Source organism: Haliotis cracherodii, unplaced genomic scaffold (assembly GCF_022045235.1).
Source record: "Haliotis cracherodii isolate W230 unplaced genomic scaffold, xgHalCrac1.p SCAF_13, whole genome shotgun sequence".
Taxonomy (NCBI): domain Eukaryota; kingdom Metazoa; phylum Mollusca; class Gastropoda; order Lepetellida; family Haliotidae; genus Haliotis; species Haliotis cracherodii.
Window position 1 is genome coordinate 20,757,394 of NW_027266268.1, and position 18,626 is coordinate 20,776,019.

Sequence of the window (18,626 nt, forward strand, 5' to 3'; positions counted from 1 at the left end):
TTAGTTTGTATGACGTATGTGTTTAAAAAAAGATACTTTTATATCCGGCACTAAATGGTAGTCAAATGCTCTGGCTCAATTACCCGGTAATGCGTAACGCTAACGTAACGCATCAATACACATTTACACGTAGCTGATGATGCAAGGCTCAAAGTTGATCAATTAACCTGCTAGCACATGTGTAGGCAGAAGCGCGAACCTGTTGACGATCAATGGTCAACAGTACATCACTTCATATGCGTTAGTGTCATTCTTTTCAGAAATTTCTCCATAATGCAGCGACTCCTCCATCTTCTGTGTCTCGTCGTTACTCTCGCGAGATGTCAGAACTGTGTACTGCAACCACTGAAGATTCATTCTCATGGTAAGTAAGAATGAGTTTCCAAATGGCCAAATGTACATATTGTGTAAACGTGTTATGAATGTAACCAGTAGGATTATTTGAATCAAAGTGGATTTCCCCTATGAAAACTAAAATATACTATTCAAAACAAGTTAAAGAACACCCACAATTGGAAGGCAGCGTGTTGCAAAAACCACCAGCTATAACAGATTAATCAGTTATCTGAAAAAATCGGATGTTGTTTTACTTCTTTTGATTAGTATATTATAGTTTTCATAGAGGAAGGACCGCCTCCGTAGTCTAGAGGTAGAGCGTCCGCCCGGAGAGCGGAAGGTCCGGGGTTGATCCCCATACTAAAAGACGTTAAAAGATGGTACTTGTTGTTACCCTGCCTCACGCTCGGCATTAAGGGGATGAAACAATCACTGGTCGGCTCGGAGTCAGTATACTGTGTCTGAGTGGGGTATTCATGTTAAACTGCGGCATGGTATCTCAGTGTGCTAGCACTATAAATCGGCACCAGTCCGGACTAGTACAAGCAGCCACACACACGCGCGTACATGTACGTCGCTATATAAGTGCAATAATCTTGGAGGCGACGTTAAACCCAATTTCACCCCACCTCATAGAGCAAATCCACTTTGATGTAGATAAATGAAAAAATAACACGCAGTTTATAATTTGTACCATGACAGTATAACTTGAACACGTCTGTAGAACGACGTGAAGTACCTGCATCACGTAACTTGAACTTCTCTCATTCACGCCTTCTAGTTGTCGAGGACAATGTGCGTGTACAGTTTTTTTGTTTGTTGTTTAACGCCGCTGTCAGCAACATCCCAGCTGTAAGACGACGGTCTGTACATAATCGAGTCTGGACCAGACAATCCAGTCATAGACATCACAAGCATTGATCCAAACATTTGGGACGCGATGACATGCATGAACCAAGTCACCAGATCACACAATCCTTTTAGTCACCTCTTACGACAAGCATAGTTGTTGGGACCTATGTTCTTGAAATAACTGGGGGCGGTCGGGTAGCCTAGTGGTTAAAGCGTTCGCTCGTCACGCCGAAGACCCGGGTTCGATTCCCGATATGGGTACACTTTGTGAAGCCCATTTCTGGTGTCTCCCGTTTTGATATTGCTGGACTATTGCTAAAAGCGGCGTAAAACTATACTCACCCACCTGAAATAACTATGAATAACAAAATGTGTGAATTATAATTATGTCCCGGTCTATGTCTATGTCTATGTCTAGCCCAATGTTTAGGTCTATAGGGATGTTTAGCATACACCTCTGTCTAAACCTGAATATAGTTTTATCTACGCGTACGCCTATGTCTACGTCTAGATCTATATGTATTGTCAGGTCTATATGTATATCTAGGTCTAAAATGTTTCCTTTTCTCTGCTTCTGATTATGTCTGTGTCAATGATGATGTGAGGAAGATAATTTATGGATATCAACTTCTTTATTATATGGAAAACAACGTTTCGGTGTATATATACTAGCCACATAAAGAAACTGTGCACGGAGAAAATATATTCTGGATTGAAATACAACACAGCAAGAACAAAATGATGCAGACGCTGTAGCAGCTGAATGATCGGACCATAAGAAAATGTCAACGGGACCTGAACAACATCTGTTACGATGACGTCAGAAGATCAAAATGGAGTAGGGGGTCATACGACAAAGTCACAAAGTCAATAACGGGTATGACCACCCTGTGCGTGAATCACAGCAGTGCATCGGCGACGCATGGAGTCCACCAAATGGGCATGGAAGGCCTGGGGAATAGGCTGCCGTATCCTCCTCAAATCCTGTGTCAAGTCACGGACGTTATCTGGAGGATGTGGAAGACGACGCAGACGGCGCTCCATTTCATCCCACACATGCTCTATTGGGGAGAGATCTGGAGAAACTGCAGGCCATGGCAGTAACATGACATTGTTATGGTGAACGAAATCCATTGCGACCCTAGCCGTGTGAGGACGAGCGATGTCCTGTTGAAATGTCAATCCCGGGCCATGACGTTGCAGGAAAGGAATGACCACAGGCCTCAGAATCTGATCTCTGTAGCCAACACCGGTGAGATTGCCCTGAACAACCACCAAAGGGGTTCGGTGCCGTGCTGTTATCCCACCCCAAATCATCACAGAGCCACCTCCAAAACGATTCCTCTCCACAATACAGTTGCGTTCATAACGTTCTCCCAAACGCCGGTAGACACGTTGGCGCCGGTCACTGTGTGAAATGTTGAACCTCGATTCATCTGTAAAGACAACATTTCTCCACCATATTCGAGGTTGGCGAACATGATTTCGACACCATCTTAGACGGTTGACTCGATGACGGTGTGTCAGGATGGGACGTATGGCAGGGCGTCGTGGTCGAATCCCGTACTGACGTAAACGATTCCTGACAGTGTTGGGATGGATACGGCGCAGTCCAGGAATTGTCTGGGACGTCGTTACTGCCGTTTGGAACCTGTGTCGGAGATGTGTAACTCGAATCCATCTGTCCTGTCTTGGCGTCGTTACTCGGGGACGTCCTGAACGTGGGTGGTCGGCAACGTCATTTGTATTCTGATAACGCCTCACCAATGCCGATATCGTGTTACGATGGCATTGGAAATGTGTTGCCACCTGTTGTTGCCTCATTCCCGCTCGGATCATTCCAATGGCTTCATGACGCTGTGCAGCTGTCAATCTTGGCATGATTTGCTTGTGATATGCTTGTGTCTGCGCCTGAGAAGTTTTGAATTTTTGAATGACCACAGATCATGCTTTCCAAACTGACAGCGAATTTTGAGTTGCACATGCTGTGTACAGCTGCACAGGATGCACGTGCAGTAACACATTGCACGTCCATAGGCCCCCATCAATGACGTCATATCGCATGGCACGTGCATGAGCGTTTGAATGTCTCCAATAATTGCTGTGTTCAAACCTATATTTCATATATGGACGTTGTGCCCTTATATCTATATTTTCTCCGTGCACAGTTTCTTAATGTGGCTAGTATACTTACTCCCTCATCACCAAGTTGACATCCATAAATTCTCTTCCTTACGTGTATCACTTCTAAATGCCATTCAAAGACTTGAGGGCAGTCGGGTAGCCTAGTGGTTAAGGCGTTCGCTCGTCACGCAGAAGATCCGGGTTCGATTCCCGACATGGGTATAATGTGTGAAGCCCATTTCTGGTATCCCCCGCCGAGGTATTGATGGAATATTGCTAAAAGCGGCGTAAAACCACACTGACCCATTCAAAGACTTGAATGATAATGTTTGTTTAATCCTCAGGTCGGACATACAGGACACCAATCACTGAGCTGACGGAGGGCGCCCATCATGTCAGCAAATGTGGATTTGTAGTTGTGTGTTCGTCAAACAGAGTATTTGTCTGTAGGTGCGTGATGGTATCAGGTATCAATAGAGTTCAAGATGCACGCGTTCACCTAATTATTAAACGTCAGATACAGCCAGTCTCGATTATGCGCCGCAACATATTCCACTGAGTGTAAGAGGCAAAAAAGCGGCGAAAAGTATATGAATGGCATGTCCTGCACTACCGGTGCCATCTACCACTCACACAATTTACTGTGCTTTTTAGGGGCGGTCGGGTAGCCTAGTGGTTAAAGCGTTCGCTCGTCACGCCGAAGACCCGTGTTCGATTCCCGACATGGGTACAATGTGTGAAGTCCATTTCTGGTGTCCCCCGCCGTGATATTGCTGGAATATTGCTAAAAGCGGCGTAAAACCATACTCACTCACTCACTGTGATTTTTGTGGCCTGAAACCGCACAAGTGCAACCCTGCTATGTGATGGCGGCCTGTGACGTTAACAGACAATCCAGTGGTGAATCAGAAAATTCAGTGAATAGATGCGCATTGACTACAACATGTTGAAACTATGAAACGTATGGTAATGTTGAATGTCGTAAGAATAGTGTAGGAATGATTTCAATTTTTCCACGGCATTTTTAAGATAACGCAAAGACCACCGTTGACGTAATACTAACATCATTGTTCACGTACGGGAAGTGACGTCATAATACGATCCCGTTAGCTTCTTGGCAAGGTTTTCAAAACTGATGGATCGACTTCTCTACTATGTCTATACATAAAGTTCAGTTAACAAAGACATTGTTTGCATGTATACATTAGCATGTATATGCTATTGAAACGTATGTCTAAAGTAATAATAGAGTATGGTAAGGTATGGTATGGTATGGTATGGTATGGTATAAACAGCCTGGCATGTATTTATTAAGACACACCTAATAAAGAAATTATCAATTTGTATTAACCATTTAGATGAAGATGAACAAGTTCATAACAATGCACACGGAGGGCGTGAGTAATGATATATTTCACACGCTCTGGCATTTCTGACGTAATGCAGATACGTCTGTTGACGTAATAAAGTCATTACTGTTGACGTGAGATGTATTGTCATAATAGTAGATAGTGACGTCACACTATCATTGTTTTTGATAGTTTCTCTTGCTAGAGAACACTGATTCGTCTCTAAAATCATTTATCAATTATGAATATTAAATAGATTTATAAAAGTATGAATGTATCGTAGTCCTTAGAACCGGTCTAGAATAGGTCTTCAGCAACCGATGCTGAAAGGCGACTAACGGGATCGGGTGGTCAGGCTCGCTGACTTGGTTGATGCACGTCATCAATCCCAATGGCGTGGATCGATGTTCATGATGTCAATCACTGGATTGTCTGGTCCAGACTCGATTTTTTACAGACCGCGGTCATATAGCTGGAATATTGCTGAGTTCGGCGTAAAAAAAACAAAAAAAACAAAACCCAAAAAAGTAGGATTAAACGCTCATCTAATACATTCTATATTTCTCACAGTTTGGCTGCAATGAGAGCACTAATTCAATAGCACCATACATTGCATGGTCGTTAAAACATTATGACTCAAAGAGGAAACAGCTTGTCGTTAAATAATGTGTCAGGTTAACTTGACAGTCTTGTGTCTGTTTTATAATACATCACTTAAATTGTTGTAGCTGTCTAACCTTAGTACTCTAGCGTAGTAATTGATCGGTTTTCTAAAAATATAGCCATTGGCCGTGTTTGATATACTGATGAAGGAATTATTATTTGTTAAGTAAACAAGTAATTGTAAATCCTCTGGTTGACGAAGGTCATATGCTAAGTTGAGGACGGAATATGCCCCGCGTCCGGTGTTCGTTGTCAGATTCAGATTCTTTATTCTCCATAGACCACCGACGGTGGTACAAGAGCATACATAAAGTACAGAGATAAATATAATATTTACATCAAGAAGCCTGTGTGCATTTAGATTTAGCATTCAAAGTGTTAAATACAAATAATACGTATTTTGATAGACGTTTTAGCTCCTTTAGTTTGGTCGTTGAAAATAGGCTTATAAATGAAAACACATTTGACCGAGTTAAATATCTTTTAAGAATAAGTGCAAGTCTTTTGTTATCATAAACTTGATGTCGAAATATATATATTCATCTGCTATTGCTGGGGAGTTACAGAGTGAACATAGACGTTGTTCTCTGGGTACATTATTCCAGCGGCGAATCTCGACTGGTAAATTTTGGTTATTAGTGCTAAATTTTAAGAGCGGGTAATAAATAGATTTAGGTACATAGAGATAGTTTTCAAATAATGGCATTTCTTTAAGATATTCATAATAGAAATCTTTTGAACTCGACAATATTGAACTTCTCCAGGATTGTAGAAAATGATCGGTCAATATTCTTTCCACAGACGAGACTAGCCACTTGGTGTTGAAATTACATGGCATATCATATACTTGGGTCAGGCCACAGGAGCTTAATAGTCATTCCGAATTACATAACCAAGGGTGAATATTGGAGTTTACGTTAGCCTCCATCCTTATGAATTGATATATTAGAGTCAAAAACTGTTTTTATAGAGATCGTATAATATGTCTATGCCAAAAACCTATAATTCTCTTAGCAACTCTAATATTAAAGGGGGTCCTGCCTAATTCGCCATAGACCATAAAAGAAGGAGTTGATAATTTCAAACCAGCCGCTAATTTAAGGAATTTTAAATGAACTTTTTCAACCATATTCAAACATTTAAATCTCCACACTTCGGTGCCGTACAGTAAGATTGGTAACATAATAACATCAAATGATTTTATAATACAATCGAGTGGGAGATTGATATTCCGGCCTTCTTCAGGAGACAGCGAAAATGAAGGGGGCGAGTTTTCTCTTTGTAGTACCACTGCTAAAAACAACAACTTTAGTTTTAGATATGTTAACCGTTAGTTTCCATTTTCGAGAATATAACAAGAGTGAGTTTAAAGAACTTTGCAGAGATCCAGGATCGGTACCAAATAGAACTATGTCATCAGCGTACAGCAGTGACAGGAGCTGTACACAGAGAGTAAATGTTTCCTCTGACAGTGTTAACTTGACACCTTGACAACAGTTTTCTATCAACCACGGTTCGAGGTCGTTAAGGAAAATTGAAAATAGTAGGGGAGATAAATTTTCTCCCTGGCGAACCCCAGTGTAACTTGGGAAGAAGTTAGAAGTGTGTTTGCCTATTTGAACACATGACTTAATGTCACTATACATGTTTTTAACTAATGTTGAAAATGTACCCGTAATTCCAGAATTTAACAATTTTGACCGGAGACCCACCCTCCAGACATTATCAAAAGCTTTTGAAAAGTCATTGAATCCACAATACAATTTTTCTTTATTATTTTTTAGTATATTTATGAGCATATTCAAAACAAAAGTATTGTCAATTGTAGAAAAGCCCTTACGAAATCCAGCTTGGGCTGGCGAAAATATGCTATTCACATTTAAATAGTTAGTAAATCTATTGTTTAAAATACCGGTAAATAGCTTACCAAGACAACTCAGTATTGTGATAGGTCGATAAGAAGCAGGGTCTAACGGGTCACCCTTTCTCTTGTATATTGGCTTAATAATACCAGTTGACCATGCATTAGGAAGTATACCCGTGGTGAATACAAGATTGAATAGTGATGTGAGTAACAACTCAAATGCGTCAATCAAATAACTATTAATCATAAAATCTAACCCACAGGCTTTATTTCGTTTCTAATTCCCTCTTTTATTTCTTCTGATGATATAACTTTATTCAATACAGTAATGTCATGTAACTCATCATCATCATATCTTGTAGAATTGATGTCCTTAAAAAAATCGTAAAATCTGCCTACAGCCGGGCTAGGTCCATCATTTGTGTTGTCTGTCCCGTTTAATATTTTCCAGAACTCTTTTGGGGAAGCTTTAGCTTTTCTCCTTAGTTGGGTGCTAATTTCTTGTTTGTGTTTATTAATGTTTCTTGTAGCACACTTTTTATAATTCTTTGCGACTTGACGATAATGTAATCCATTCCTTACGGTTCCAAATATACAGAAATAATTTACCTCTTCAACTTTAGTGATGTATTTACAATAATGATCCTTTATGGCAAGGCCAGTACCTCCTGATCTTCTCCCTGCACCTGTTCTATGTTGCAAATACAGCTTATAGCCTTCAATTTGCAGATCATGTAATACATCCGTTTTCGTTTCTTGAAGGGCTATTATATCATTAGCGTGAATAACATTTCCAAATTCGGGGAATTCAAGTCGTCTTCTGAGTCCACATACATTAAGACTTGCGAGACGAACAATATTCAGTCCATTATCACTATCAGTTATACTTTCAGTGACTAAGTTGGTACTATCATCACTGATACTACGGTGACATTTTGAAAATAAACATGTGTACCGAAAGTTTTTTTCTGAATTGGGGGCGTTAGCATGTCGGAAGGTATTGCATTGACCAGGATTTGCACCATCGTAGTTTGGCTTGTCATCAACAGATTCTGTAACGACGTTGACATTTTAGTCCAAATTTTGGTCACTATTGACATTTACATAGTTCACATTATCAGTATTGTTTACAATATTCTGGGTATTGGTAATACAATCCTCATGACTGACGTCGACACAGTTTGAGGGATTTACATGAACCTGACTAGAGTAACAAGTGGTCAGTCAATCATTCAGTGACACTAATGTCGAGATGTGATTCTCACCAACAAATGTGATGCTGCGAGCTACTTTGCTTTGTGTGGGTGTGTTAATCTCATTGTAGCCATATGTTCTAACCACAGGACCGCCTCCGTGGTCTAGTGGTAGAGCGTCCGCCCGGAGAGCGGAAGGTCCAGGGTTCGATCCCGGCCGCGTCATACAAAAATACGTTAAAAGATTGTACTTGTTGTTAACCTGTCTGGCGCTCGGCATTAAGGGGCTAAAACAAGGACTGGTCGGCTCGGAGTCAGTATACTGTGTCTGAGTGGGGTATTCATGTTAAACTGCGGCATGGTATCTCAGTGGGCTAGCACTATAAATCGGCATCAGTCCGGACTAGTACAAGCAGCCACACACACACATCAACGTGCATGTACGTCGCTATATAAGTGCAATAATCTTGGACGCGACGTTAAACCCAATTTCACCTCACCTCACTCTAACCACAGACTTAAGATTGTCAGTTAAACGTGATCCACGCGGTACACTACGTTGTAACAGAGTTTTCTTTGGTTTGTGGAAGAGTAGAATTGATATCAACTCTACTTCCTGCTACATGCCGATGACACACAATACTGATCACGTTCTTGGTTTCTATGGTTATCTCGGAGTCAACTTTGAATGGGCATGTACTCACAGTACTTGAAGGTTGTGACTGTCTGTCAGTCGTTGTTGTGTTAAGTTTGGTCCTATAACATAGGGAAAATCTCTCCAACGTTCCAGTCCTGGGGTAGTGTGTGGCAGACTTCGCTACTCCGACGACCCGCGTGTTCCTACGAGAGTCTCAGTCTGGCATCTTCCGGTCGTCTGCTCTGGGCCATCCTGTATGGGTCACTAAACAGCGTTGACGTTACATAGAGGACGTAAACTGACGTCACCGACGATGGCCGTAGGCGTATCTCTTTTTGTTTCTGTTTTGTACCATTCGACCCCGCCCTCTCCCGTGTTGTTAACGCATTTCTTTAATGTTTCTCTATATCATGTAAGCAGCAGAATTTCTGCACTTGTACCCAACAGATTAATTCAAAATTAACATATAGTTTTAGTTGTAGGTTTAGTGGTAGTGCGTCCGCCAGGAGTGCGGAAGGTCCGGGGTTCGATTCCCGGCCGCGTCATACGAAAAGACGTTAAAAGATGGTACTTGTTGTTACCCTGCCTGACGCTCGGCATTAAGGGTCTGAAACAAACACTGGTCGGCTCGGAGTCAGTATACTGTATCTGAGTGGGGTATTCATGTTAAACTGCGGCATGGTGTCTCAGTGAGCTAGTACTATTAACGGGCATCAGTCCGGACTAGTGCAAGCAGACACACACGAAAACACCTTCCTGCACGTTGCTATATAAGTGCAATAATCTTGGACGCGACGTTAAACCCTCACCTCACAACTTTTCAGGAACAATAAAGCAGACTCTTTCTACGAAAGCGTCTCAAATGTTCTTGATCAGTGTAAAACATTCAAGGCCTCAGTAAATCTTCCAAAACGTTTTATGAAATACACGTGGAGGACTTTTCCAAATCTGACGCAAAAGTGACCAAAATAATGTCTGATGCAATACCCCACTTTGACTCAAAGCATATGCCTCTATGTTTGTTCAAGTGAACACTTGACTTGACTTTGTATGTGTTTGTGACGGGTGCCACCGGCGGTGTAGGATACGCTCGCCTTTTAACGAACACATGATATCATCACTATTTGATGGTGATTCATAAACACGTTTGTGATAAAGTCGGGCTGCTTTCTGTGGAGATTTCTTATGAATATAGAAGGGTTCTGTCATTGTTATAGAAACAAACAAGAAGAATGGCACAAACCAAAGCGCGAATGTTAAAGGTATCATCCATGTAGTTCCATAGAAGGTAAAACAGAATGTGTGAGTGAGTGAGTTTGGTTTAACCCTGCTTTTAACCGTATTCCAAAAAAAAAGTTCCTGTCACATTGAATAAGATTTAATGCAAAGTTGCAAATGCAAATCTGAAACAATTTCGGCTTGCAACAGATAAAATACTCCTGTAAGTGTGCAAATGGTCTAATTTGCCATACTGACTTCAGAAAATGCGTGATTTCATAAAAAAAACATGAACAATTTACAAATCAAAATGTCAATTACAAATCAATAGCGTGTGTGTCCACCTCTGGTTGCGATGCAAGCAACACATCTTCGTCTCATGGAATGGACCAGGCGTCGCACAAAGTCCTGTGGGATATCTGTCCATATCTACTTGAGCATGTTTCGAAGTTCCTGGAGTGTCTTTGGAACACGTCTCATCCCACATGTGCTCGATTGGTGAGAGATCAGGGGAGGGAGCCGGCCAGGGGATGACATTCACGTTGTTTTTTTTAAGAGAATCCTGAACAAGTCTAGCAATATGAGGCCGGGCGTTGTCATGTTGAAAGGTAATGCCTGGGCCATGACGACGCAAAAACGGTAGAACAACAGGGCCGATGATCTCGTCGCGGTAGCGCTATCCATTGAGATTTCCCTCTATGACTATCAGACGGTTCCTGTGTCTTGCTGTAATCTCACCCCATACCATAATGCTGCCGCCCCCGAACCTATCTTCTTCAATGGCACAATGATTAACGTAACGTTCACCTCGACGTCGGTACACTCGAATCCGTCTATCACTGTGGCTGAGGTGAAAACGAGACTCGTCAGTGAATTGAACTTGTCCCCACTGCATGGCCGTTCAGTGTAGACGCTGTCTGCACCACTGTAGACGTGCTTGGCGGTGGTTTCATGTCAAAATGGGACATCTGGCGGGTCTTCTGGTGACAATCCCTGCACATCTGAGTCGGCGACGTACGGTTTATGAAGATATTCGTCGAAGGCCAGGGATGCTTCTTGCAGTCACTGTTGCTGGCTGGAATCGATTTCGAAGGTGTGTTGTTCGAATCCAGTTGTCTTGTCGATTATTGGTTACGCGTTGCCTGCCACTCCGAGGATGTTGCCAACGTTGCAATAAACACCAAATGGTGTTGTGGACGTTAAATTGTCTTGCATCATCACGTTGACTTGATCCTGCTTCAAGCATACCGATGGCCCGCAGACGCTCATTTTCGGACAGGCGTGGCATTTCGTAAAGTTGAATAATTGCGTAATTTTGTTGTTTTTCTGATTGGTTGTTGTCAGCACGATGCTAAACAATGCATATGGAATCCCGTTAACGCACATGTTTTTTTACCCATTCTTGGGTAGTGAAATGCATGGGGCTTGCATAAAAGTCAACTTTTACATGGAATGCATACCTTTCTGTAGCAGTTGCGTTTTTGTGACTTGTTTCCATACATGTACTACAGTATTGAAAACCAAACTTTACTTGTTTGAAAAATACACTAAAATATTGGTATCACAGGAACTTTTGTTGTTGAGTATATAACAGCGTGTCAGGTTAATGTTGGAGGAAAGACCGAAGTGATGTTGGTCTAGAGACGCTTACCACTTTGGTGAAACCCACGGGCACGATATGGTGCTGACAAACGAAGAAAAATAATCAGGGCGAACCGGGGTTTTTGAACCCACAATCATAGGTTTCTGGCATGCCAAAGGGACGCAACTCTGCACAGCAAATTGCGGCGCCTTTGACGACTGGGTCACCCGAGCTATCTATAACAGAATGGATATCCATATACTGCAACACATGGCGGCAATAACACACATATGATATGTATGACTAACGGCTTACTGCACGGCACACAGTAGGATTATGAATATAGCACAAAGGGTAACTGTGATTGCTTGAATTATTAATGAAATTAATTCCGGACACATACGATTAAATTTTTGTGAAGCCCATTTCTGGTGTCCCCCGCCGTGATATTAGTGGTATATTGCTAAAAGCGGCGTAAAACCAAAATCAATCACTCTCAACTTTATTATTTACCGATTAATTTTTTAAAATATTATTATTATTATTATTATTATTATTATTATTATTATTATTATTATATAATAATATGCATATTGTAACCGTGTCAATGAGTTTGTATATTCTATTACTAATTTCTACTACTAATACAAACCAGGTAAACTGAAACTACAAAGGTAATCCTATACCGATATTCCATGATTCCGGTAGATCCTGCACAAAATTCTTTACATCTACAGGTAACCTAGCTCTACATTGAAAACACAGTATGTTTATCTCCTAATTATGATTGTGTTTTCAGGCATCTGAATAGCAAGAACTGTGCCGAGGTTGTTCAGAACTGCACCACGCTGACCCAGGCAGTCAAGGATGGACCTTTCTGGTGTATCACAGACCATCCTGGAACCAGATTACCAACAGTCCCTTCGTTTGTTGACCAGCTTCACAGACACAAACGGTCTTCAGAGACAACTACTTCTACAGAAGCTTTAAGGAATGACTTTCATACCACACAAGCTCCAACAACCACAACAACTGCAATAACACCGCCAACTACTAAAAGAACAACTACAACAACTACACGTAGATCTACAACAACTACTACGACAACAACACCAGAAAGGACCACCCATCCAGAAGAATTGTCGACTACTACCACAGAAGGGGTTACTAGTACAGAAAGACCAACGATCACGACAACGACAACTCCAGAAATGAGTCCAGAAGAATTGTCGACTACAACCACAGAAAGGGTTTCTAGTACAGAAAGACCAACGATCACGACAACGACAACTCCAGAAATGAGTCCAGAAGAATTGTCGACTACAACCACAGAAAGGGTTTCTAGTACAGAAAGATCAACGGCCACGACAACGACAACTCCAGAAATGAGTCCAGAAGAATTGTCGACTACTACCACAGAAAGGGTTTCTAGTACAGAAAGACCAACGATCACGACAACGACAACTCCAGAAATGAGTCCAGAAGAATTGTCGACTACTACCACAGAAGGGGTTTCTAGTACAGAAAGATCAACGACCACGACAACGACAACTCCAGAAATGAGTCCAGAAGAATTGTCGACTACTACCACTGAAGGGGTTTCTAGTACAGAAAGATCAACGACCACGACAACGACAACTCCAGAAATGAGTCCAGAAGAATTGTCGACTACTACCACAGAAGGGGTTTCTAGTACAGAAAGATCAACGACCACGACAACGACAACTCCAGAAATGAGTACAGGAGAACCTTCGACAACTATTACTACTACAGAAGGTGTTTCTGGTACTGAAGGTCATGTAGCATGGTCTACAATTCCAACTACAACCTACGATACGATGGCTACAGATTCCTGGTGTCGGGAAGAAGAGGAAGCAACGGAAAAGTTAGCTACAGAAGAAAGAACCACATCAAAATCAATACCTACTGCACACTCATGGGAAGCTTCAACAACATCCGAAGAAAGTATGACGTCAACGGCTATGCTTACAACGTCTGTCGCAGAGGAAACTACAACAACTGAAGAAAAGATCACAACTGTTGCAGTGCATGTTGATGATGAATCCACGACAACAGAAGAGTGGAGGAGGATACGTGAAGGTATTACATCTATTCCAGTCACGACAACAACAGCTATAACACGTCCGTTAGGAAAGGGAAAAGGGCGAGGGTGGTCTGGGCAGGGTAGGGGAAGAGGGAGGCCAGGATCAACCTTTGGATCTCCGGTCTGGAAGGGTTGGGGAAGAAGGGGATATGGATCTTTGAGAGTTCGACAGAAGAGAGGGATAAATTACAGTAAAACTCATTTGAAAGTTGATGAAGTGAAGAAGTCAGATCGGAAAACCAATGCGCATCTATTGAGATGAAGAAACCCGGAGACATTTCTATTTATCAATAACATAAGTTTGTTCACATTTGTTTGATTCATTCGTTAGGTCTTTTTGTGTTGCTTTTTTATCTGCTCTGAAATCACAAGACCCAGTGTCATCCTCCTCTGGTTGAATGACGAGGGAGTAATTTGGACTTGTTTTTAAATATCACCTTTATGCTCTTCATAACACTGACCTAATTGGCTTCACATACATCAACATAGTATTTTTCTCAATGTCTTCTTTGTATACCAATTAAAGAATTCTTCTATTTGTTTGGTATGGTTGTCTGGTATGGTTGTCTGGTATTCTCATGACGATTTCGATTTCCCAAATGGATTCAATGTTTGAATCTGGTGTCCTGTCGTGATGCGTTACAACGACAACGTTGTTACGACGACTGCCAGGGTTAGGCTGAGGATGTCAACACGATGGTGGGGAAAAAAACCGAAGTCCGAAGGGGTGATGTTTAACTAACCGAAAGAAAAATCTGAAACAACATTTATCAACAGTGAATATGTACCATGAGGGGAATCGAACCCTGTTCTTCCTCATGACAAACGAACGCTTTAACCACAAGGCTACAACTCTGACCCGGGAGTGAGTGAATGTTGTTTCATACTGCAGTCAGAGATACCCTATCGTTATCAGCGTGTTAACATGATGATGTCTGGACCAGATAAACCAGGTTTGACCCACAGTCAACCAGGTCACACCAGGTCCATATGGTCTTTTGTCTGCGTCATTAACTGCATGCAGTTAATGCTTGGGTCTGTTTATACTTGACAAACCGTGTAAGAGGATGACTGAATCATGGGAATGAAGCTGAATGCAAGGGGTGATTTTTTTGTTTGTTGTTAAAAGCCGCAGTATTCCAGCTAATCAAATCTGGACAGACAACCCAGTGATTGACATCATGAGCATCAATCTTCGCAATTGGGATACGATGACATGCATCAACCAAGTCAGCGAACCTGATCATCCGATCCCGGTAGTCGCCTCTTACGACAAGCATGGGTTGCTGAAGACCTATTCCAACCCGGATTTTCACGAGTTGGTTACCAGGATGAGGAAAAGGAACAGTACGTTCGTACCAGAACATCACTCACGCCACAACTCACAGCAACTTCATAAATTTATTAAAATAACGCTGTTTTCTCGAACCTCTGAAGAACCAGGGAAATTCGACGTTTCCGGGTTTGACACATCCGACTCAACCTTATTATTATTGAGTGTATCAAATGTTTACAAAGACACTGTTTCCCTGTTTGAAGGTGTTGCTGTAAATAGGTAACATACTTACTTTTGATTGATAGAGTCTGTGAGTATGGTTTTACGCCGCTTTTAGCAGTTTTATTCCAGCACGGCGGGGGACACCAGAAATGGGCTCCACACATTGTACCCATGTCGGGAATCGAACCCGGTTCTTCGGCGCGACAAGCGAACGCTTTAACCACTAGGCTACCCGACCGCCATTTTATTGAATATATATCAAGTCACTTTATCGGTTTACTTATGGTAATCAACGGCTTCCTGACTTTGATGTTTGGCGCAGTATCGTGAACTGGGTCGGGTTCGATGCTACACTAAAACAGTCAGATTATTGTTCGTGTACAGTGCTCCACTGAGACATTCGGGTTATCGCTCGGGTTAGATACTACACTAAAACAAACAGGTAATGGGTCGGGTGCGGTGCTGCATTAAGGCAACCAGGTTATATGCAAATTAATAACAAACTTAATTTTAATTGAGTACATATCAAGTCATTAGATCGGCGCAGCATTTACTCATGTCTCTCAACGGCTGGCTTTCTTCGTTTCACGTCGAATCGTGAACTTGAAATGCTAAATTACATACATAAACGATAGCGATAAATATTTACTCATGTCTCTCAACGGCTGGCTTTCTTCGTTTCACGTCGAATCGTGAACTTGAAATGCTAAATTACATACATAAACGATAGCGATAAATATAAACTGAGGGGCTAAAAAGTAGTATACCGTGTTTGTATTTTTTATGTAATTGAAATCTGTGGCGTGGCATATAATTTAAAAATAAAGAAGATCATTTTTTTCAATGAAGACAGGGTTAAACACATCCCTGTATTGAACAGATCCTTGTATTTAACAGATCCTTGTATTGAGCTAATTCTTGCATTAAAGAGATCCCTGGACTGAACAGGTCCCTGTATTGAACAGGTCCCTGTATTGAACATATCCCTGTATTGAACACATCCCTGTATTGAACAGATCCCTGTATTTAACAGATCCTTGTATTGAGCTAATTCTTGCATTGAACAGATCCCTGGACTGAACAGGTCCCTGTATTGAACATATCCCTGTATTGAACACATCCCTGTATTGCACAAGTCCCTGTATTGAACTAATCCCTGTATTGAACACATCACTGTATTGAACATATCCCTGTATTTAACACATCCCTGTATTGAGCAGATCCTTGTATTGAACTTATCCCTGTATTGAACACATCCCTGTATTGAACAGATCCCTGTACTGAACTTATCCATGTATTGAACAGATCACTATATTGAAGACACCACTGTACCGAACAGATCCCTGAATTGAAGAGGTCCCTGTATTGCACACATCCCTGTATTGAACAGATCTCTGTATTGAACTAATCCCTGTATTGAACACATCACTGTATTGAATACATCCCTGTACTGAACAGATCCCTGTACTGAACAGATCCTTGTATTAAGCTAATTCTTGCATTGAACAGATGCCTGTACTGAACAGGTCCCTGCATTGCATAGATCCCTGTGTTGAACACATCGATCCATGTATTGAACAGATCTCTGTATTGAACTTATCCCTGTATTGAACACATCACTGTATTGAACAGATCCCTGTACTGAACAGATCCCTGTATTGAACAGATCCTTGTATTTAGCTAATTCTTGCATTGAACAGATCCCTGTATTGAACAGGTCCCTGCATTGCACAGATCCCTGTGTTGAACACATCCCTGTAAATTGAACAGATCCCTGTATTGAACTAATCTCTGAATTGAACAGATCCTTGTATTGAACAGATCCTTGTATTGAGCTAATTCTTGCATTGAACAGATCCTTGTATTGAACAGGTCCCTGCATTGCACAGATCCCTGTATTGAACACATCCCTATATTGAACAGGTCCCTGTATTGAACTTATCCCCGTATTGAACACATCACTGTATTGAATACATCCCTGTATTGAACACATCCCTGTATTGAACAGATCCTTGTATTGAGCTAATTCTTGCATTGAACAGATCCCTGTACTGAACAGGTCCCTGCATTGCACAGATCCCTGTGTTGAACACATCCCTGTATTGAACACATCCCTGTATTGAACACATCCCTGTATTGCACAGATCCCTGTGTTGAACACATCACTGTATTGAACACACCTCTGTACCGAAAAGATCTCTGTATTGAACAGATCCCTGTATTGAACTAATCCCTATATTGAACAAATCCTTGTATTGAAAAGATCCCTGTATTGAACTTATCCCTGTATTGAACAGTCCCTTGTACTGAACTAATCCCTGTATTGAACAGATCCTTGTATTGAACTAATCCCTGTATTGAACAGATCCTTGTATTGAACAGATCCCTGAACTGAACTCATCCCTGTATTGAACAGATCCCTGTATTGAACAGATCCTTGTATTGAACAGATCTTTGTATTGAACAGATCCCTGTATTGAACAGATCCCTGTATTGAACAGATCCCTGTACTGAACTAATCCCTGTTTTGAACAGATCCTTGTATTGAACAGATCCCTGTATTGAACTAATCCCTGTATTGAACACATCACTGTATTGAACACACCTCTGTACCGAACACATCACTGTATTTAATATATCCCTATATTGAACAAATCCTTGTATTGAACAGATCCCTGTATTGAGCTAATCCCTGTATTGAACAGATCCTTGTATTGAACAGATCCTTGTATTGAACAGATCCCTGTATTGAACTAATCACTGTATTGAACAAATCCTTGTATTGAACAGATCCCTGTGTCGAACTTATCCCTGTATTGAACAGATCCTTGTATTGAACAGATCCCTGTATCGAACAGATCCCATTCATAAACACTTTGCTGTATCGAACTAATCCCTGTCTTGAACAGATCCTTGTATTGAACAGATCCCTGTATCGAACTAATCCCTGTATTGAACAGATCCTTGTATTGAACAGATCCCTGTATCGAACTAATCCCTGTATTGAACAAATCCTTGTATTGAACAGATCCCTGTATTGAACTAATCCCTGTATTGAACAGATCCCTGTATTTAACAGATCCCTGTATCGAACAGATCCCTGTATTGAACAGATCCCTGTATTGAACAGATCCCAGTCATAAACAGATCGCTGTATGGAACTCATCTCTGTACTGAAAATATCCGTGTATTGAATAGATTCGCGT

At 41.4% G+C, this 18,626-nt stretch overlaps 1 protein-coding gene across 1 annotated transcript; it reads left to right on the top strand.

Annotated features, from left to right (window-relative positions):
• Positions 1 to 273: 273 nt before the first annotated feature.
• Positions 274 to 14,184, top strand: LOC139459727 (mucin-22-like). Its single transcript, XM_071241370.1, has 4 exons — positions 274 to 364; positions 3,657 to 3,762; positions 12,618 to 12,959; positions 13,122 to 14,184. The coding sequence occupies exons 1-4, from the start codon at positions 274 to 276 to the stop codon at positions 14,182 to 14,184; spliced, it is 1,602 nt and encodes a 533-aa protein (XP_071097471.1).
• The last annotated feature ends 4,442 nt before the right edge of the window (positions 14,185 to 18,626 follow it).

What these genes read in the sequence shown, in the direction of transcription:
- LOC139459727 (XM_071241370.1), top strand. Translation starts at nt 274, where the DNA reads ATGCAGCGACTCCTCCATCTTCTGTGTCTCGTCGTTACTCTCGCGAGA. An exon ending in ACTGAAGATTCATTCTCATG is followed by an intron (nt 365 to 3,656) that starts GTAAGTAAGAAT and finishes TTTAATCCTCAG; the next exon opens with GTCGGACATACAGGACACCA. An exon ending in ACCACCCATCCAGAAGAATT is followed by an intron (nt 12,960 to 13,121) that starts GTCGACTACTAC and finishes TCCAGAAATGAG; the next exon opens with TCCAGAAGAATTGTCGACTA.